The sequence below is a fragment of the Panthera onca genome, chromosome C1, assembly GCF_046562875.1.
Source record: "Panthera onca isolate mPanOnc1 chromosome C1, mPanOnc1 haplotype 2, whole genome shotgun sequence".
Lineage (NCBI taxonomy): Eukaryota > Metazoa > Chordata > Mammalia > Carnivora > Felidae > Panthera > Panthera onca.
Genome location: NC_138346.1, coordinates 44,501,959 through 44,521,154, shown reverse-complemented (window position 1 = coordinate 44,521,154; position 19,196 = coordinate 44,501,959). Strand labels below are relative to the sequence as shown.

Below are 19,196 nucleotides of genomic sequence, written 5' to 3'. Positions count from 1 at the left end.
TAGGAGGAAACAAATAAACCCTTTATATTATTAGAAACTTCTACATCACACTGCACTGAGGTCAATTCAAGGTGCTCTCTGGTGTCTTGTTAAAGTTATGGCCCATGAACCAGCAGCATTGGCATTACCCGGGAGCTTGCTGGAATGCAGACTCTTGGGCCCCATGGCAGATTCCCAAATCACAACCTGCATTTCAGCAGGATAATACTCAGGTAACTTGCATGTATACTAAAGGTGGAGGTGGAGAGGCACTGTTTTAAAGAATAAATTTATCTCAAAATAATGCCGGTGTTGCAAGCTTTAATCAGAGTATCTGCAACATTATCAACATTAACTAATATTTATCCTCAACTAAGTGCAGGGAATTCTTTCATTAAAGGTGTTTCGCAGAACTAATAATAATGAAGAAATCCCCAGTTGTAGCAATACTGTTACTCAAGGCCTTGATGGTTCAGCATCACGACATTCCTCAGCTCTGTCAAGATAAGAGAAATTTCTACTCAGCATAGAATCAGCCCCCACCACTCCTAAGAAAGATCTACTACCTGAAAATAAAAGGGTCTTGGGGCAACTGGGTTGCTCAGTTGGTTAAGCGTCCAACTTTGGCTCAGGTCATGATCTCACAGCTTCTGAGTTCGAGCCCTGCATCGGGCTCTGTGCTGACAGCTCAGAGCCTGAAGCCTGCTTCAGAGTCTGTGTCTACCTCTCTCTCTGTCCCTCCCCTCCCCGCACTCACACTGTGTCTCTCTCTGTCTCTCAAAAATAAGTAAACATTAAAAAAAGTGTTTTTAAATAATGGGGTCTCAAAAAAGTATCACCAAAAGTTATATTTACTTAAGGGTATACATAATAACAAATAAAAATGGAATCTCTAGAAAAAGATACATTTTAAAGCCAGTTTTGTAATACAGTGTAGAAATACAGTTTGAATTTGGAACTGTCATAATCAACGTGATTAACTTTGATCCATTTTTCATGTCTATGAGATCATGGTTTCCCTCTTTTATTCATTTATACACAGTATGCCTACCTTAGGAATAAACCTTTTCACCAGAAGCAGGACAAAGACTAACGTCATTAGAACACCTAGCACAGTCCCAGAAGAGTAAAAGAAGATAGGACTTCTGTCAAAACAAGCAAATAAAAGCCATTTAAATGCCAAGCAGCACTTTCAGTATTAAAAACTGTGTTTAACCTGACGATAGCAACTATAAAGAATACTAAGAAGAAAAACTCAGATGTTAGTTTTAATTAGATCCTATACTCTTAAAAAAATGAAATTTCTATACTTGAAATTTATAGTCAATAGCTTGCCACTAACTCAAAACAAAATGTCTGAGTTATCTATGTTTAGAATCTGATCCAAGAATAATTACTGAGTGCCTACCATGTAGCAGGCACTTGTCTCAGAGCTCTGCATGCATTCACAACAGCCCTGTAATATAGTTATCCATGTCAAAATTTTACAGAGGAGGAAGCTAAGACACCAAGAAGTTAAAGACCTTCCGTAAGTCAGTATCTGCCAATTGGAGGATTCAGGCTTATAGCCCAGCTCCTCTGAGTCCAAGCTTTACTCTTCAGGCTATGTAAGTAATATTGGTTTTATAAAGGCCATGGATTACATTAAACATACTTAATTGCATTACAAGAAAGATGAACAATATTAAGAATAGCAAGCTAAGAAGTAAAATATTATTGGCAAAGGACTCCTTTTTCATGAGAGAAGTTGTAATAAACAAAATATCAGGATGCTATGTTTATCCAAGAGTCAAATATTTGTTAAACTCAACCTTCTGTATCAGAGCCACAAATTTTGGAGGCAGCTTGAATCTAATAGAGAGAGCAAGCATCTGGCATCAGAAAACCTGAATATAAATCTCGGCCCTAGCAAGAACTAGTCAGTGATGATGAATGTTGGTTTTCTCATTGATAAAATGAGAACAATAATGCAAAGTTCACATAATTAAGAGGATCAAATAAAAAACGTACATTAATACGTAACACAAAATGATGCATGTAAAAGCATGCTGTAATATATATGTTACATATCATGTGTACTGTTTCTGGTTTTAAAAGGCCTTTCAAGCACTATCTTCAGAACTACTGTTTGTAAAACCTAAAGCAAGAACTGCAAACTAGTGTGGAAATACTTAGCATAGGGTCAAAATTGTCCTATACTCTTTTTAATTTACAAAATTAACACAATAAAAAGGGATACTTACCTACTCAAGGTCTTTGCATAAAAGAAGAGGAAAATACCTGCTACAAACACAAGGAAGAGTTTGAAATCCACAACTGGAATAAAAAAGACACACACACACAACAAAGACTTTGTGTCAATGTAGTTGGTAAAAGAAAAGTCACTTTATTGAAATGTCACTCCAGAAAAACTAAATCCATAAAATCAAGTATAATGAAAACAGACTTACTGTTTCGATTCACACTAATTGTATAGATAAATATCTTCCTGACAGGCTTCACAGAGAAGCACATGGTCTCTCCATATGGATTGATGATTATGGTAACTTCATTAGACTCCTTTGGTGTCCAAAAATTATGAATCACACATTTGATAAAAGATAGAATGGTTTCTGGATACTGACAATTATGTCTTCCTGTGATATATGCAATATTGAGCAGGCCTGAACTGGTAATTTTCACCTATAAAATAAGAACAAAGAAATCCATAAACACAGAAGTTAAAACTTCTCATAAGCTCCTTCAAATCATAAGCAGAGGAGTAAAGAGAGCCCAAGATAACTGGATAAAGAACACTCAGATATACACGATCCCAGGGATCCCAGGGATCCCAGGGATCCCAGGGATGGACCTACAGATCTGTGTTTCGTTCAAACGCACTGAGCACAGAGACTTTTGAAAGTGGTTATTTCTTCCCCTGAGTTGTAGGTGACTTAACTCCCTCCTGTAGCCAGTTGTTGTGGTCAAGGGACATGTGAAAAAGAATGACAAAAGTAATAGGTGGCCAACTATTTGGTTATAAACATGAGAGCAGGAATTATGTCTCTACCATTTTCTACTGTGTTGTGAGAAAAAGCACTTCCTTCTGGATCAGCTGAGCATATGTAATTCAGGCTTCTCTCCCCATGCCTCCTGAAGAAGGACCAGAATCCAACCACAGGTCCTATTCCAGTCTCACAACAAAGTACTGGCTACAGTACCCAGCAAACAGTGACAATCCAGTGTTCATTAAAGAACAACTCTGCTGCTGCCTTTCTCCCTCTCTATTCCTCTTCTCTGTCCAAGAGTAAGGCAAGCCTGAAAAGGATAGTGAGATCACCAACTCTGAAGACAGGGCATCAGGTGATATAACCCATTACCTACACTCATTTCTCCTGGACTTTAGTTCCTAGCTCACTGATGCTCTCTCTCTAATACTATTTCTTGTCATAGTTCTCAGGGTTCAATGTGTTTATTATGTACGCCAAACTCCTTCCAATGCTCTGATTCTCAGCATCTTGAGCTCCTACCCTCTTATGCTTGTTCTCTGCCCCACCTCAGCTAACTATTCCCACGGCCACACCCAGGACCTTGTTCATACCAAACTACAGCCCCTCTACAGGTTGTTTCATGCATCCCACTGGCTGACCACCAACTCCTACCTTTCTAGCATGCCCTGTATAGTACCTCGACCCCACTAAGCCTTTGACCCCACCATGGATCAAGCCATTTTTCCCCTGCTCCTCACCCCTTTGATGTCCTTAGCCCCTTCTTAATCCAGCTAAATTCCACGATCGATCATTACAAATCATTCTCTTGCAGGTACCCGACTCATTTGCACTGCTCTTGCTTTGTCACATCCACCTGCAAAATCCAACTCTCCACCCATTCTACTCTTGGCATTTGTACCACCCAATGGTGCTGGATAAACACACAGTAGCTTGACTTCAAGCCCCTGAATGGGAACCTGAAGTGGGACCTGCAGCTATAGGCGATCACACCACATTCCTATCTATTCTCCACTCTCTTCAACAAAGATTTCACAGCTTTTCCTTCCTCAACACCAATACCTCCTCCCCTTCCTCACTCTCCACTGAAAATGAACGAAGCCAGAAGAGAACATCAACAGGTTCCTATCCCCACCTCCACCCACCCGGCAGCACCTGCAGGCACGTGCTCTGCTTCCTGCCTGTGGGGAGGAACTTTCTGCCACAGAGGAGACTTAAAGAAGATTCTCAAGGCACAGAATCAGATCCACCTCTGTCCACTCAAGGACAGCCTACCAGCACTTCGTCCCTCTCTGTTAGACCATTCCTATCAGGACACAAACATGTTGAAGCTTTTCCATTTAAAAACAAAAAAGCCACTTTCCCCTCCAGCTATCCCCTTGCTTGCCAGTGCACTCAGATTCTTTTAAAAAGTTGCCCATACCTGCAGTCTTCAGTTCTTCTCCTCTCCATTCTCTCTTTAACCCTCTTCCAATGTGTCGTTTCCAACAGGCTGTCCCTGACAAAGTCACCAGGGACCTCCATGTTGCTAAATCAAATGGCCAATGCATTCTCCGTCATCATATTTGATCCACCAATGGCATTTTGGCCCTGCTTGTAACACTTCTTCCCACAGCGTCCTGGACATCTTCACCTGTTGCTCCTTCTCTCTCTCTCCTCTGTTGGCCTCTTCCTCCTCCCTGACCTCTTCATATAAGACTGACCCAGGCTCAGCCATTGGTCCTCCATCTAAACCCACTCCTTAGCACTGTCTATAAACATGCATCACTGCTTAGTTTTGAAAAAAGAAACACAGGAAAGACAGAAGCTAGTAATATTGACTACCCACAAGGGTTGGATAGGAATGATAGAGAAATGAGGGGGAGTGACACTTCTCTGAGGATACTTCTGTGTAGACCTGTGATTTTAAACCATACTAATATTGCACATACTAAAAAATAATTATAAGAAAATCAACTAGGATGGGGAAAACCCTTAAAAATAAAAACAAATATATTTCAAATGAAAATGGAAATGAATGAAACCAAATATATTTCAAATGAATAATATAACCATATTGAAGGAGGATGGGTGGGAATGAATTAACCTAAGTAATTTTGGGGCATAGTATTAGACTATGTACTCTTAAACTAGAGATAAAACACACTCTAAACAAACGTTGACAAAGAAATAATAAATAAACAAATTACTACCCTAGCATTAAGCAAATAAATTAATATACTGAGGATAATGAAAACCAGGTTCCCCATTATCAGAGAAGAAAGTTACAAATACGACAAGGAGAGAGATTAGAATGAACCCAGTAGTATGGGAGGTATCAAAAAGCATGTTTTTTTGTTTTTGTTTTTAATTTCAGAGAGAGAGAGAGAGAATGTGTGTGTGTGTGTGTTTGTGTGTGTGTGTGTGTGTGTGTGTGTGTATGTGTGTGTGTGTGTGAGTGAGTGGGGGAGAGGGGCACAGGGAGAGGGAGAGAGAATCCCAAGCAGGCTCCATGCTTAGCACAGAACCCGATACAGGGCTTGGGTCCAAAACCCTGGGATCATGACCTGGGCTGAAATCAAGAGTTGGAAGCTCAACAAACTGAGCCACCCAGGTGCCCCAGAATGCATGTTTATTAACAGATAGAGTGACAGGGGGCCCCTGGTTGGCTCAGTTAGTTGAGCATCCAACTTTGGCTCAGGTCATGATCTCATGGTTCATGAGTTCAAGCCCCACAGTGGGCTTCGTGCTGATAGTGTGGAGCCTGCTTTGGATTCTCTCTCTCTCTCTTGCAAAAACACATATTAAAAAAAAAAACAGTGACAGAAATAGATACATGTGCAGGTGTAGGGGTGTATATGTCTCTGTGTCTCTGTGTGTATGCATATGACAATGGTATCCCAGCACTAATAAACACACCTAACTCTGAATGCTCCTTGAAAAAAAAAATACACTGATTCCAGAGATGGGTTTAGGAAATTACAAGATAAGCCTGGAGCATCCTGTTTGCCAGAGATGCTCAAATGATAGGCACAAATTAAAAGGACACATGAAATACTTAAAAAAAAATTTTTTTTTAATGTTTTTATTTAATTTTTAGAGAGAGAGCGTGAGTGGAGGAGGGGCAGAGAGAGAGGGAGACACAGAATCCGAAGCAGGATCCAGGCTCTGAGCTGTCAGCACAGAGTCTGACACGGGGCTCAAACTGACAAACTGTGAGATCATGACCTAAGCCGAAGTCAGACGCTTAACCGACTGAGCCACCCAGGTGCTCCCACATGAGATACTTTGAAGGAACTCCTACTGGCCAAATCTAGGATAATTTGAATATCAAAATAAATTATGAGGTAATAGATTCTAATCCACTGAATGAATTGGCAATCTGTAATATTACATGAATATAAATAAACTGGAGAAGGAAAAAGTCTTCCTTCTTGAAGAATACTGATGAATGAGGAAAGAGTAATGGAATTAGAAAATCACCATTTGATAAAACAGCATGATGATAACTGGTTCATGCAAGCATCATCAATGGACAATAAAACTACAGGGTGAAAGGTAAGGAAAAGAGTATCTACATAGTTTCAAAGTATCTCCTCAAAATACTCATTTATTACAAAGGGGAAAATGGTCACTTTCCAGTGGTAAAATTGTAAATTGACGACACCACCTTAAGCAGGTGATCAAAATGGTGTATATTATCAGTAATAGTACAAATCAACATCATATGCCTTCTGATATGCTGTCCCATCTTTTTCCCTCAGCCTAGAACACTCTTTCTTGGTATATTATCTTGGTAACTCACTAACTTCATTAAAATCTTTCTCAGGGCACCTGGGTAGCTCAGTCAGTTAAGTGTCTGACTTTGGATCAGATCATGATCTCCTGGTTCATGAGTTTGAGCCCCACGTCGGGCTCTGTGCTGACAGCTCAGAGCCTAGAGCCTGTTTTGGATCCTGTCTCTCTCTCTCTCTCTGCCCCTCCTCCTCCACTTGTGCTGTCTCTCTCTCTCTGTGTCTCTCTCTCAAAAACGAATAAACATTTAAAAAAATTACAGTCTTTCTTAAATATCACCTTCTCTACAAGAACTACCCTGATCACTCTTTTTATACTGCCCCCTCACCTCCCTCATTCCGCTTACCTTACTCTACATTTTCTTTTTTCATAGCACTTACTAGTTGTATAATTTTCTTCTCTATTACATTTATGGCCCATCTCCTATCCCTAGGAGTATAAACATCACAGGAGCAGGGATCTATTTTGTTCACTGATGTATCCTAAGAGCCTATAATAGTTCCTGGCACTTAACTAGTGCTTAATAAGTATTATTAATGAAGGAAAAGTACTGGGCTATTGAGATTAACTATTATCTTGGCCATACCTAGAATCAGAGAGGGGCTTGGGATAGCAATGATTTTGGAAAGTATGTATCTGAATAGCAAGCACACTGTGCTCACTTAGAAACCATATTTATTTGGAGTAGTTTGGGGAAGGGCTGATGAAGCGTATGAAGAGTTAATGTACCCTTCCACATATCCCTTTCCCTTGGGCCACTGGATGTGATTCCCAAGCTAGCTTTCATACTGATACACAGCTCTATGTCATATAAAAGCGATTTTGTATTCTTGAAGAAGTACATTTTAATTCCCAGCTCCTCAGACATAATTTAAACATAGGCTCTTACCTGCAGAGTTGACCACATGTATTTCCACTCCATTCGGGAATTTCGATTGTAGCAGTAACAGTCTGACTCAGAAGTTTTAATTAAATCCATTTCCTTCAGAGCTTTACACCTTGGAACTGAGAGATCGAAAAGCGATTATATTTCCTAAATATTTAATTTCCCGCAATCTTATCTTTTTTTTCCCTTTTATTCACAATAAGAATGCATTTTACATTCTCTAAATGAATTCTCCTACATAGTAAGTATAGTCCCTCCATCTTTCCAACCTACAGGAGACAGGCAAAAAATTAGTCTAGTGTCAGTACTCTTGTGATATATGGAAGGCACTATAAGAACACAGAAGGTGGGCAGGAGGATGGGTTAAATGGGTGATCGGTATTAAGGAGGGCACTTGTGATGAGCACTAGGTGTTGTATGTGAGTGATGAATCACTACATTCTACACCTGAAACTAATATTACACTGTTATGTTAACGAACTGGAGTTCAAATAAAAAGTGAAAGTAAAAAAAAAAAAAAAAGAACTCAGAATGGGTACTTCAGTCTTGAAGTAGAGGGCAAGAATTGGTGGCAGCTTCAACACCTGCAGCTAGAGAGGTAAGCAGTAGTTACTACTTACTCTAAGGAGTATGGACTTCATGCTGAAAGCAGAGCATTGAAGGATTTTAGGTAAGCATCAAAGTCTCAGCAGGAAACTGATGACACTCAAAAGGGTTTAACTGAAGAGTTCAGTGAGGATGTGGGCAGAGTTAAGGCATTAACAATAAGGCGCTGTGAACTTCCCAGACATCAACAACAGCAGGAAGCCTTTAACATCCTTGCCTGAAATGGCAAAGGGAGGGCCCAACGTTACCAGAGCTGCTGAAGCCCAGAGGACAGTAGCGTCATGGGATGCAATCCCTGCCAAAATGTGGAACGGTGGGATGAAGGTATGACTACTTCAACCTCTCTCTCCTGCCCTCCCATCAGTGCCTCTCACTGGCCAAATGCAATGGGAAGCGGGAGGGCAAAGAAGCCCAGGTGATGCAGTCCACAGATGTCCACTTCCAGACACCGAGCAGGGAAGAGAGGGGCACAGAACGGATCTGTGAGAACAGAGAATAACCAATTTAATAGGGAAATAACAGGTACACAGTTGTGTTTTAGAAAAAGAATTCTAAAGCAGTGTGCAATTTTAGAGGTGAGGAAGACTAAAAGTAGAAGGACCACTAAGGAGGCTACTCAAGGAGTCCAAGCAAGAAATGAACTAGGTAGGAGGGAGAAAGAACAGATAAAAAGACCATTTAGGACTGAAATCAACAGACTTTGGAGACTCATTAGATGAGGGAGAGCAAGAAGACGACCTGAAAGTTCTGGTGAGTGGAAAGATGGTGAGGTCCCTCACCCAGAAAAGGAACACTGGAGAAGATGCAAGCCTGTGCAGGGAAAGGGGGATGAGTTCAATTTGGGACATAACTGAGTTTTGGTTGGTGGGACTAAGTGAAGACGGATAGATCTACAACACAGGAGAAATGTGGGGACAGAAGTAGATACATATGTGTCTGCATATATAAATATATGTGCATCTGTATGTTATATACAACATATAAATAACATTTAATACAACACAACATAATCTAATGTACAGAGGAAGAGAGACAGGTGCTTTATGAGAGGGTAAATGCCATATGAAAACTGTAAAGTAATGGGATTCATTTTATTCTGTGGCTGCCTCCGTATCTGAATTTAAAGTGAAGTGAGATGAAAGTCATAAATTCTTCTGGATCCAGGACAGGGTGTCTGTCACCACTACACGTGTCAACAGGAAACAGGCACAGAGAATGTTATGGGCACACAGAGAAACGGGCCTCATGCCCATCCCCCAACTCCTCTAAGGAGAGTGTGGTCAGCTGCTCCATAAAAACATCAAGTGAAGTTAGAATAATCTGCTGCACCACAGTTGGGGAAGGACCGAGTAACTAAAAACTAGTCAACAATTACATCCATTCAGGGAATGATATCGAATAAGCCCACATAGGTTTGTGTCCTAGCTAGAAGCATCCTAAGCATTAAGCTTAAAGGAAGTGAAGACAGACTTGGGGAGAAGATGCAGAGAATACCCACCAATGCAACTGCATGGAAGTCACAAAGCTACACAAAGCAGGAAAGTCACATGAGAACCCAGTATCTTCCAGTGTGACACTGCCAAATCATTTAATCTATACTCTTTAAAAAAAAATTTTTTTTTTAACCTTTATTTATTTTTGAGACAGAGAGAGACAGAGCATGAATGGAGGAGGGGCAGAGAGAGAGGGAGACACAGAATCGGAAGCAGGCTCCAGGCTCTGAGCCATCAGCCCAGAGCCCGACGCGGGGCTCGAATTCACAGACCGCGAGATCGTGACCTGAGCTGAAGTCGGACGCTTAACCGACTGAGCCACCCAGGCACCCCAAATCTATACTCTTAACATTGTGAGGAAATGCACAGTTTTTTAAATATACCAACAAATTTGCAGAGTTTGAGAGTCTGAGATGGAAATACAAGAATCCAGGTGAAGAGGCAGGTCTCAAAACGGCACGTAAAGGAAGCTCTAGAAGCTCTCTGCTAAATACAAACTACTAAAAATTAAAACTACATGCCCTGGGGGTGAGGGGGCCACTGGCTGGCTCAGTCCGTTGAGCAGCTGACTTCAGCTCAGGTCACGATTTCACTGTCTCTGAGTTCAAGCCCCATGTCAGGCTCGGTGCTGACAGCTCAGAGCCTGGAGCCTGCTTCAGATTCTGTCTCCCTCTCTCTGCCCTCCCCTGCTCACGCTCTGTCTCTCCCTCTCTCTCAAAAATAAACATTTTTTAAACATTTTTAAAACATGCATCCCTTGGCACAGCCTGTTTATATACAAGACCAAAAGGGGAATGCAGAATCAGTGCTACCAACACACAAAGCAACCAACTGCTGAGGCGAATTCTTGGATATATCTGAGATGCAAATGACTCCTGGCCAAGGGCTACACAGGGGAGAAAGCATTCCTGGACATTGAAGAGCTGGCAGCTAGCTGTAGAAGAGACAATGTCAAAGTCAGTGTAGAACCTGGGAGCACCTAAGCAACTAAAACACATAAAAGCCCTCAGCTAGTGAGAACAAGCATTAGAAGGAGGGCTGTCGACTGGCCTTCTGGTATCCTATGTTCTGCCTCTACGCAGCCCTCCTGTTGGGTCTCTGAGCAGGAACAGGTCTCTACCGGGTGGCTAGAGTTGACAACTTTATACTGACATCTATATTCCTCAGTAAAAGAGGGGAATCCCTACCTATTGTTGAAATGGGAGTGCATTCCAACCAGGCAGGTAAAGGGGGTGAGGCTTAAGGTCCACAGACCCCAGCAGCCCCAGACCACTGTAAGAATGTTAACTTCCAGCCAGTTGTTTCTTCAGGGCTACTCCTAATACAACACTTGTGCTCAATGCCAGGAGCTTCTCCCTGCATCGCCTCTCCTAGTGGGCTCCACTACTTCAAGGAATCAATTCCTGTAAGAACAGTGAACTACTCTTGTTAGTAGTTTGAGGGAATATCCTCTTTCTGGGACCTGAGCTTTACAAACAAATACTGCCTTCAAATGAGTTTGCTCCCCCTTGGTCCTAAGACTGTCTCCTTAAATCATTTGGTATCTGTAACTTTTAAGAGCAAGATGGTGCAATTTAAATATAGTGCAATGATCTGAATTTAGAAGTAAATGCTTCTCTGCTGTCCAAACCAGTCTTCTTGCACTTGAATTACTGTAATAGCCATTTAGCTGGTTTCCCTGCTTCCAGAATTGCTCCTATGACATTTCCCTAGACCAATTCTCCCATCAGCATATAGATCTTTCAAAAACATCCATCAGAGCAGATTATTTACCTGCTCAAAACCAATGACTTCTCATTGCATTCATAATAAAATCCACCCTCCCTTCCAAGGACCTAGTACTCTGACCTTCTCTCCTCTATCCCTCCCCCTCTCAGCTACTCAGGCCACACCAATCCTCCCATCCTCAAGATGCTGAACCATTTCTGCCTCAAGTTTTCCTACTTGCCAATTCCTTGACCTGAAATCTGCCTTTCCCAGATTTTGGCAGAGCTTGCTCCTTCTGATAATATATGTTTGCCCAAATGTCACCTTCTCAGGAAGACCTTCTCTGACCCCACTGTCTAAAATGGCACACTCCAGCCCCTTTTATCTACTTTCTTCTCACTCTGCTTTATTTTTTCTTCATGTTATTATTCGTTTATACTCTGTCTCTCCATGAAGTTAGGGACAGCAAGTTCATTACCGTATCTCCAGCCTTTAAATATCTGTCTTCTGTGTGTGTGTTGTAATTCCAGAGGGTTAGTGAGTTATTTGGGCATGCATAGCCCAGACAGTGAAAGCCTGACCAATCTTTGTAAAAGTCTGGCCAGCACCAGTCAGCACAATAAAAGGAGGTACACTTTGTCCCTCCCTTTGAAGCAACATGATGTAAACAAAATCCTATCAGTCTGTGTCATTGCCATCACGCCTACAGAACGCACAGGACCTACAGAACCTACCCTACTCCATCATCAATATACCTTAAGTAGAGGGTTGAGAGCTGTAATCCTTAAGATCCCTTGGACTAGGGACTGTCTTCTTTGTCCTCACTGGTTAGAGAAGGGCAGAGAGATGTAAGAGGCAATAAGTTTTTGTTTTACTCATATATGGTACATCAGTGTATTCTACATAGGAGGCCTCCCAGTTAGAAGAGAATAACTTGCTCTTTCTCCTTAGTCCTCAACAGGATTAAGTAAAGTACAGAAGGAGGTAGGTTGCTCTGGCTATTGATTTCAATAGAAACACTACTAAAAGCATGTTGCAAAGTGTTCCCCCTGGAATTCTCCAGAGTGGCCTCTGGCTTTTGAGGTCAAGTTGATGTCGAATTTACACAATACATGAGATATGATAGATAAGGTGTTTGTATTTCATGGTGTCCACTGGCTGCCCTCATTGTTATTAACTCTCTTCTGAGATGAATTTCATTGAATCCACACAAGAACTCCGAAATATCTAAGGAAGAACATGCCTAACTTCAAGTGAGTTCATGTAAACCATAAGCCATGGGCTAGCTAGGCTAAGCGTAAGATACTGTAGCAATCAAGATTGTTATCTATTGCCCAAATGTGCACACTCTTTCTAAAATAAAAAATAAGCGAGTAAATAAATAAATAAATAGAGATTGTTAAGTAGGCTGGACTACTGCCTTCCTAGAGATAACAAGATCTTCTAACCTTAGATTGTTTATAAAGGTTATCTTTCCTAGGTCTCTCCTCCCTTAAATAATCTTCTAGAAACATTTCATTATTCAGTTTCTTCCTCCTCCATCTCCACCTAAGGGTGGAAATAGAAAACATAGCCAGCTAATCTGAACTCTGTTGGCTGTTCAAGCCCTGACACTTCAAGACCTGAACTCTGTGAAGCTGCCAGATGTCTATAGGTATCATTTATTTATGTGGCCTCAGTCATGCTGGTTCATTCTGCTAGGATGGAACTTCCCGGAGGCAGATGTAGGGAAACCCAAAAATATCACAATGATACCAACAAAATCCCTTCACAATATAATCAAGAAAACAAAAGGGAATTTCTGGGGCTTCATAAAAACTTAATAATAATCATTCATCTGATCAGAAGAGAACAATACCTGCCTAGGGACAGCTACTGCTTCCACCTGAGGCTGAAATATGCTTCCACCCTAGAAGGTGCCCCATAACCTGGGTATTCACATCCTCACACCTGATTCCAGAGGCAGAGAAAGTTCTGGAAGTGTGGGCTATCCCAGCTCTGCCTCATCTCCTAAGCACTTAGGGAGTATCTACAGGGCCAGCCCAGCATGCCATCATCACAATGCCTACCCCAGCAAGTCTGCAACTCTAAGTCGCAAAATGACCATTGCCTTCTGTAACTCTATGCAGTCCTCAGCAGGTTCTCTTGATTCTGCAATAAACCTGACTTCCGTAGAATATATTTCTGGACAATTGTGCCCAAACGGCTAAGACGAAGCGCAATTATTTACATTACCAAAGGATCTGAGTCAGGGTTACCTTACCCAATGAGATTCCTTAGTTCATTTTATTTTTTATTTAAAAAAATTTTTTTGATGTTTATGAGAGAGAAAGGGAGAGAGACAGAGCACGAGCTGGGGAGGGCAGAGAGAGAGGGAGACACAGAATCCGAAGCAGCTCCAGGCTCTGAGCTGTCAGCACAGAGCCCGACGCAGGGCTCAAACTCACAGACCACAAGATCATGACCTGAGCCGAAGTTGGAGGCTCAACAGACTGAGCCACCCAGGTGCCCCCTTAGTTCATTTTAAATACCACTCAATTTAGGGGCACCTGGGTCATTCAGTCTGTTAAGTGTCGGACTCTTGGTTTTGGCTCAAGTCATGATCTCACAGTTCCTGAGATGGAGGTTCTATGTCATGACAGCTCCCTCTCTCTCTCTGCCCCTCTCCTGCCAGTGTGGGTGCTCATACATGTGTGCTCGCTTGCTCTCTCAAAATAAATAAATATTAAAAAAATGTTTTAAAAAGTGCCACTCAATTTATAAATATTCAATGAATCTAATTTTAACATTACATAGCTTATATAAAAAAGGGACAGATGGGTATCACCTGCTTTAACTAATAAATTACATTTAAAATTACTCCTTTGTACTACTTTTGTCATTTTTTAGTTTTCCTAATGTAAAAGGATATATTTAAGTTAAAGAATTTAGTCATATGTAAGGTAAAAATATTCAGTCAAAACTTCAGAAAAGGGCAGGTAGTACTTAAACCTACTTATAGCATGTGCTAAAAATAAAAAGCACAAACACTCCTCAAATCCTAGCAGATCTTAAACAACCTCCAACATAAAAATATTTCAGCAACGTTCTTCCTAAAAATTTAACCTTACATGGCCCTCATATGGGAAATAAATATCTTCAGATGAAACTATAATATAAAATCACTTATTAAATTAGACTGCCATTTTCTCCATCTGGCCTATCACTGCTTTTCTTTTGGGACAAAGAAGGGGAGGTAGAAGAATAGGAAAAACAAAAAGGAAAACCAACAAAACTTAGCTCCTGAAAGGTCAAAGGAAGAAGGACTTTTCTGGGTATTATTTTATAAATTCCTAGTTTCAAAGGAGTTAGCATGGAGCACCAAAGTTACAAAGGTAACTTTCCTATTCTAGTAACCCTAGTTTTTTTTTAACCGGACTTGAATATCAATCTGGATTTTTATTTCTCCAAGAATGTGCATAGAGAATGAATCTGAAATTAGCACATGCTGATGTACATTCAGGCTAATTTTAACTTTGAGAACTGATTTTTCTTCTCCATAGAGAAGAACCTTGAAAGCTGTAGTTTCAAATGGCCTATTGCTATATAGTTCAAGCCTGGGAATTCAACCCAGCAGCCTGAACTTTATCATAGGACATGTGGTCTCTAGGGCCCTCTCCCACTGGCTGCAAACTATGAATAACTCTTCCTTTCAGCCAGACAACTATCTGCTTCTCCTGTGTCATTTGCCTCTGACTTTCATCCAAATAGGGTGACAGAAAGCTGGCCTCGCTCTAAACGTTCTCTATTGTACGGAAGGGTGTGTACATTCAAGACAGAATTTTACAACAGTAAGTATCATCTAATCCAAGCTTCTCATGTTATACATGGGCCCTATTTCATGAAAGGAAGTACCAGCTGTTTGACCGCAGGGATACTCATAAAACCACTTTTGGAGCAACAATGTTCCTTAGACCTAGTCTAGTCCAGAGGTTCCAATGTGGTGTCTTTAGAACCTTCACAGGATCCAGGATGCTCCATAGCCTCTGCTGTATAGTATATCTGGAATGGCAAGTGTTACTATAAGGCTATGTAAATTGCCATTTTTCTTAGCTATGGGCTAGAATTCTATCAACTCAGTGGGCATCCTGCATGTCTTGGGCAGAACAGTAGCTCTGATAAGCATTTCCGTGGGTCTTTGGCTAACAAAATAGAAGGAAGAATAGTTAATACTAAATGTAATAGAAATATGAGAAATATTGGGTGGACTGAAGCAAATAAAAAAGTGAGGAAAATATTGGAAGCCATTCAGCAACAGAAGAACTTTATTTTACTCATGAGAAAACCATTGTCCATAAAGATTATGTGCCGGGACCAAAGTAAATTCTGCAAGTGAGTGGGGAAATGTAATGAATAACTAGAACTCAGGGTTCTGGGTGTTGGTCCAAAGCTACTTACAATTTTCTGGCTGCTGCTATGCTCAGAAACCCTCCCTCTTAGAAACATCTGTCATTTATTTTTTCATCAGTATATAGACTGGTTACATTTCTTACTCCTAAAGCCTGACTTTCCTCATCTGTAAAATGGGTATGTAAATGGTACTTAAGCCCATAGGGTTACTGTGGGTATTAAAAAAGATTATGCATTTAAAGCACTTTTAACACATAGGAAGCACTCAAGGAATGTCCATTCAATGAAAACTGGTACCGAACAGTTCCCCAAGTGTTTAACGCACTGCAAGATTCCCATGAGTTGGCAGCTCTGGCAGAATCGGAAAACTGTCTTCATCCTTAGACAAAGAACCTTGATCTCGTTGGAGGGGCTAAAGGATCACACTTGGGTGCCTCCCTTGCAAACAGCGGTTACCAATGAGAGGAGGAGAACCTGGTGGACAGAAATTCCAGGAAATCTTTTAAAGGATTTTACGCGAGGAGTGGGGATGAGCTAGAAATATTAAGCTCATAGCATATTACTAGAAGTTCTGGAGTCGGCACTCGCGACCTCCCTTCCGTGCCAGGATCTTGAGAGCACTCCACAGATAGCCCTTAACAACATGAGGAGCTACCATCTCTTGTTTCCTATGTAACATCGGGCACACTTTAAACATCACAACAATCCCGTCAGATAGGATCTGCTTTACATGTGACCAGTAGCGTGCCTTGCTCAAGGTCGCAGAGCTAGTCAGAGGCAGGGGAATTTCGGTCTAATTCTAAAGCTAAAGCTCTTCTATTGAGTCCAAAGTAATAGCTATATAGAGAAATACTGAGGTTTTCAACACAAATCGATGTACTATACAAAAGTCTTGTGTTGAAAGTCGGGAGACTAGCTAGGGTCAGCTGTGCCAGTGACAAGCTGTGTGACCTCAGACAAATCAAAACATCTCGGAGCTTTGGTTGCTGCTTCGTAAACGAGGAAACTGGGCTAGACTGAGCTTGGCGGTTGCTTCTACTCCTAAAATCATAAAAGTGTCCAAGTGACAGCAAGAAGACCAGGGAAACCCAAGCAGGCGATAAGGGATGTTGGGCCTGCCGCCGGCCACGCCCGGCGAGCCTTAGGGGACGAGAAAGCGCCCACCGGGCTGCCTGAGCCTTACCGCCGCCGCCGAGGGCAGGGAGAGCGCCCTCGAGCCGCCAAGGCCTACGAACCGAGGAGTCCGGGAGCGCGCGTGCGCGCCGGCCGCGAGTGCCCGCGGTTACCTGCCAACGCCGCCGCCGCCTCCTCCTCTCCGCGCACCGCGCCAGCGGGCGGCGCGGACAAGGGCTGCAGCCAGATTAGCAGCCACCACCGCCCCAGGGGAGGCCGCATCCCGCCCCGGGGCCAGCTCCGCGCCCCCGTTCGGCCGATAGTAGCAGCAATGGCGCAAGGCCTACGAGGAGGCTGAGCGGGGCGGCGAGACCCGTACGCGGGAAAGGCGGAGGCCCCGCCTTTCCGGGGCAGAGGAGTTAGCTCTAGGCTGCGGGCGACGGCTGGTAGAGGCCTGGGGGCTCCCTGTAACCCTCTTCTGGCCCCTACCGGCCTCGGGGCTTCCGGGCCTCGTCTTCCCCTGAGGCAGTTGGGCCGTGGCCCAGTCCCGTCGGTCCCTGCGCCAGGGTGGAAACGGCGGCGGGGGGAGGGGTGGTAGCTCCTCTGTGAATTTTGCCTAAAACTTCCCTGACCGGTGACCTGCGGAGTTTTAGGTCTCAGTTCTCAGAGGTCTCCTGAGCGATGCCTCTTGAAGGGCCCTTCAGGAACAACTCCCCCGCCCCCCCCCCACACCTTTTTTTTTTTTTCACAAATCAAAGTTTCTTTATTTTTCCTTTTTTTTCTCCCATTTTCCTTTGTGTATGTAACAATAACAAACTGGCAATATGGTTGCTTAAGTAACACTTATATGTCCAAGCTTATCAACACACCACACTTCAGTATAAAGAGGCTGTAAAATGGTCCCTCACCAATACAGCATGTCTTAAATTAGCTTGCATTTAAAAAAAGAAAAAGACAGAAAACTGATTGATGGATGCCACAGGGAGGGGGTGGGGAAAGGAGGGCAAAATGTGCAAAACAGTTCAAAAAAATACAAACTTACAATTATAAATAAGTTCTGGTGACGAAATGTACAGTATGATGACTAAAGTTAATACTGTAATGTCTATTTGAAATTCGCTAAGAGTAGATCTTAAAAGTTCTCACCATACACAAAAGTCTTTGTAATTATGTGAGGTGATGTATCTTACTATGATGATCATTTTGCAATATATACATATATGAATCATGTTGTACACCTAAAACTAACACAATATTATATGTCAATTATCTCAATAAAACTGGGAAAAATATCTTGAGTGGCTTTAATATTGATAATTAGTAGAGAACTTGCAGTTAAGTAATACATATACTGTAGCTTTTTTTTCTTTCTAAAGAACGGAACTTTCTCAGGCCCTAGAAACCCATGAAGGTGATTCAATATTTCATACCAAACACTTATTAGAACAAAAGTTCATTTCCTCTTTTCTAATTCTGGTCTTCTGGTTATGTACCTCAGGGAAGCCAATTGTGACAGAAATCATCCTCTAAAAATAACTTAGCTTCATTTTCCCTAAAGGTATGAGTAGGACTGACTAGGCTTACCCTGGCTTCAAAGTAAGGTTTAACCAACTGTCCTCAAACCCCTGGCACCGTGTGTGCACCCACAGATGGTTTGGGAAGTTCAGAAATCTCCTTATAAGGAATTCTTCAAGGGGATGAGTTTTACAAATAAACTGTTATTAATGAAACTGCCACCTTGTCTGACCCTGCAGACTGTCCACAGAGAAACGGCAGAGCTCCTGGTCCAAGTGTGAGGTGTGCATTCGCCTCTTGCACAATGACTTTTTTTTCTAACCACATTCATTTTGATTTAATTTTGGATGGCACTATAAAAAGTGGCTAAAAGAAACAGGTAGATACATGTGTTTTCCTGCAGCAGCATCTGGTAGAGAAAGGAGCAGGCAGCAGTATAATAAATTAATATTTAAATTAGGAATAAGTTCTGGTGATGAAATGTACAGTGTGATGACTAAAGTTAACAATACTGTAATGTATATCTGAGAGTTGCTATGAGTAGATCTTACAAGTTCGCATCATACACAAAAGTTTTTGCTTTCTATCTTTCCATCCATCAGAAAATAGAGAAAAAGTTTGTCCATCAGTAGGTCAGTGAAGTGAGAAAGTTGTAGTTGAAATCACCATTAAACTTGCCAAGAGGATGTAAAACAATTGTAACTGGATAATAACACCAGCTCATAAATTTCTACACCAAAAGAGATG

At 41.9% G+C, this 19,196-nt stretch overlaps 1 protein-coding gene across 7 annotated transcripts in view; it reads right to left on the bottom strand.

Moving 5' to 3' along the window:
- Positions 1-17,510, bottom strand: part of NEMP2 (nuclear envelope integral membrane protein 2) — a 174,245-nt gene extending 156,735 nt beyond the window's left edge. For 5 of the 7 annotated variants that reach the window (XR_013557221.2, XR_013557222.2, XR_013557223.2 and 2 more), the window contains exons 1-5: positions 17,108-17,509; positions 7,630-7,745; positions 2,430-2,661; positions 2,223-2,295; positions 1,031-1,124 (exon numbers count right to left, since the gene is read on the bottom strand). Coding sequence is in view for 4 of the 7 variants with exons in the window: in XM_078451085.2 (XP_078307211.1) it covers positions 1,031-1,124; positions 2,223-2,295; positions 2,430-2,661; positions 7,630-7,745; positions 17,108-17,216 (624 nt within the window). In the remaining 3 variants the exon portion in view is untranslated. Of the gene's footprint in view, positions 1-1,030; positions 1,125-2,222; positions 2,296-2,429; positions 2,662-7,629; positions 7,746-17,107 lie in introns of all 7 variants that reach the window. The other 2 variants (XM_060622399.2, XM_078451084.1) reach the window with 1 other exon arrangement.
- Between the last annotated feature and the right edge of the window lie 1,686 nt (positions 17,511-19,196).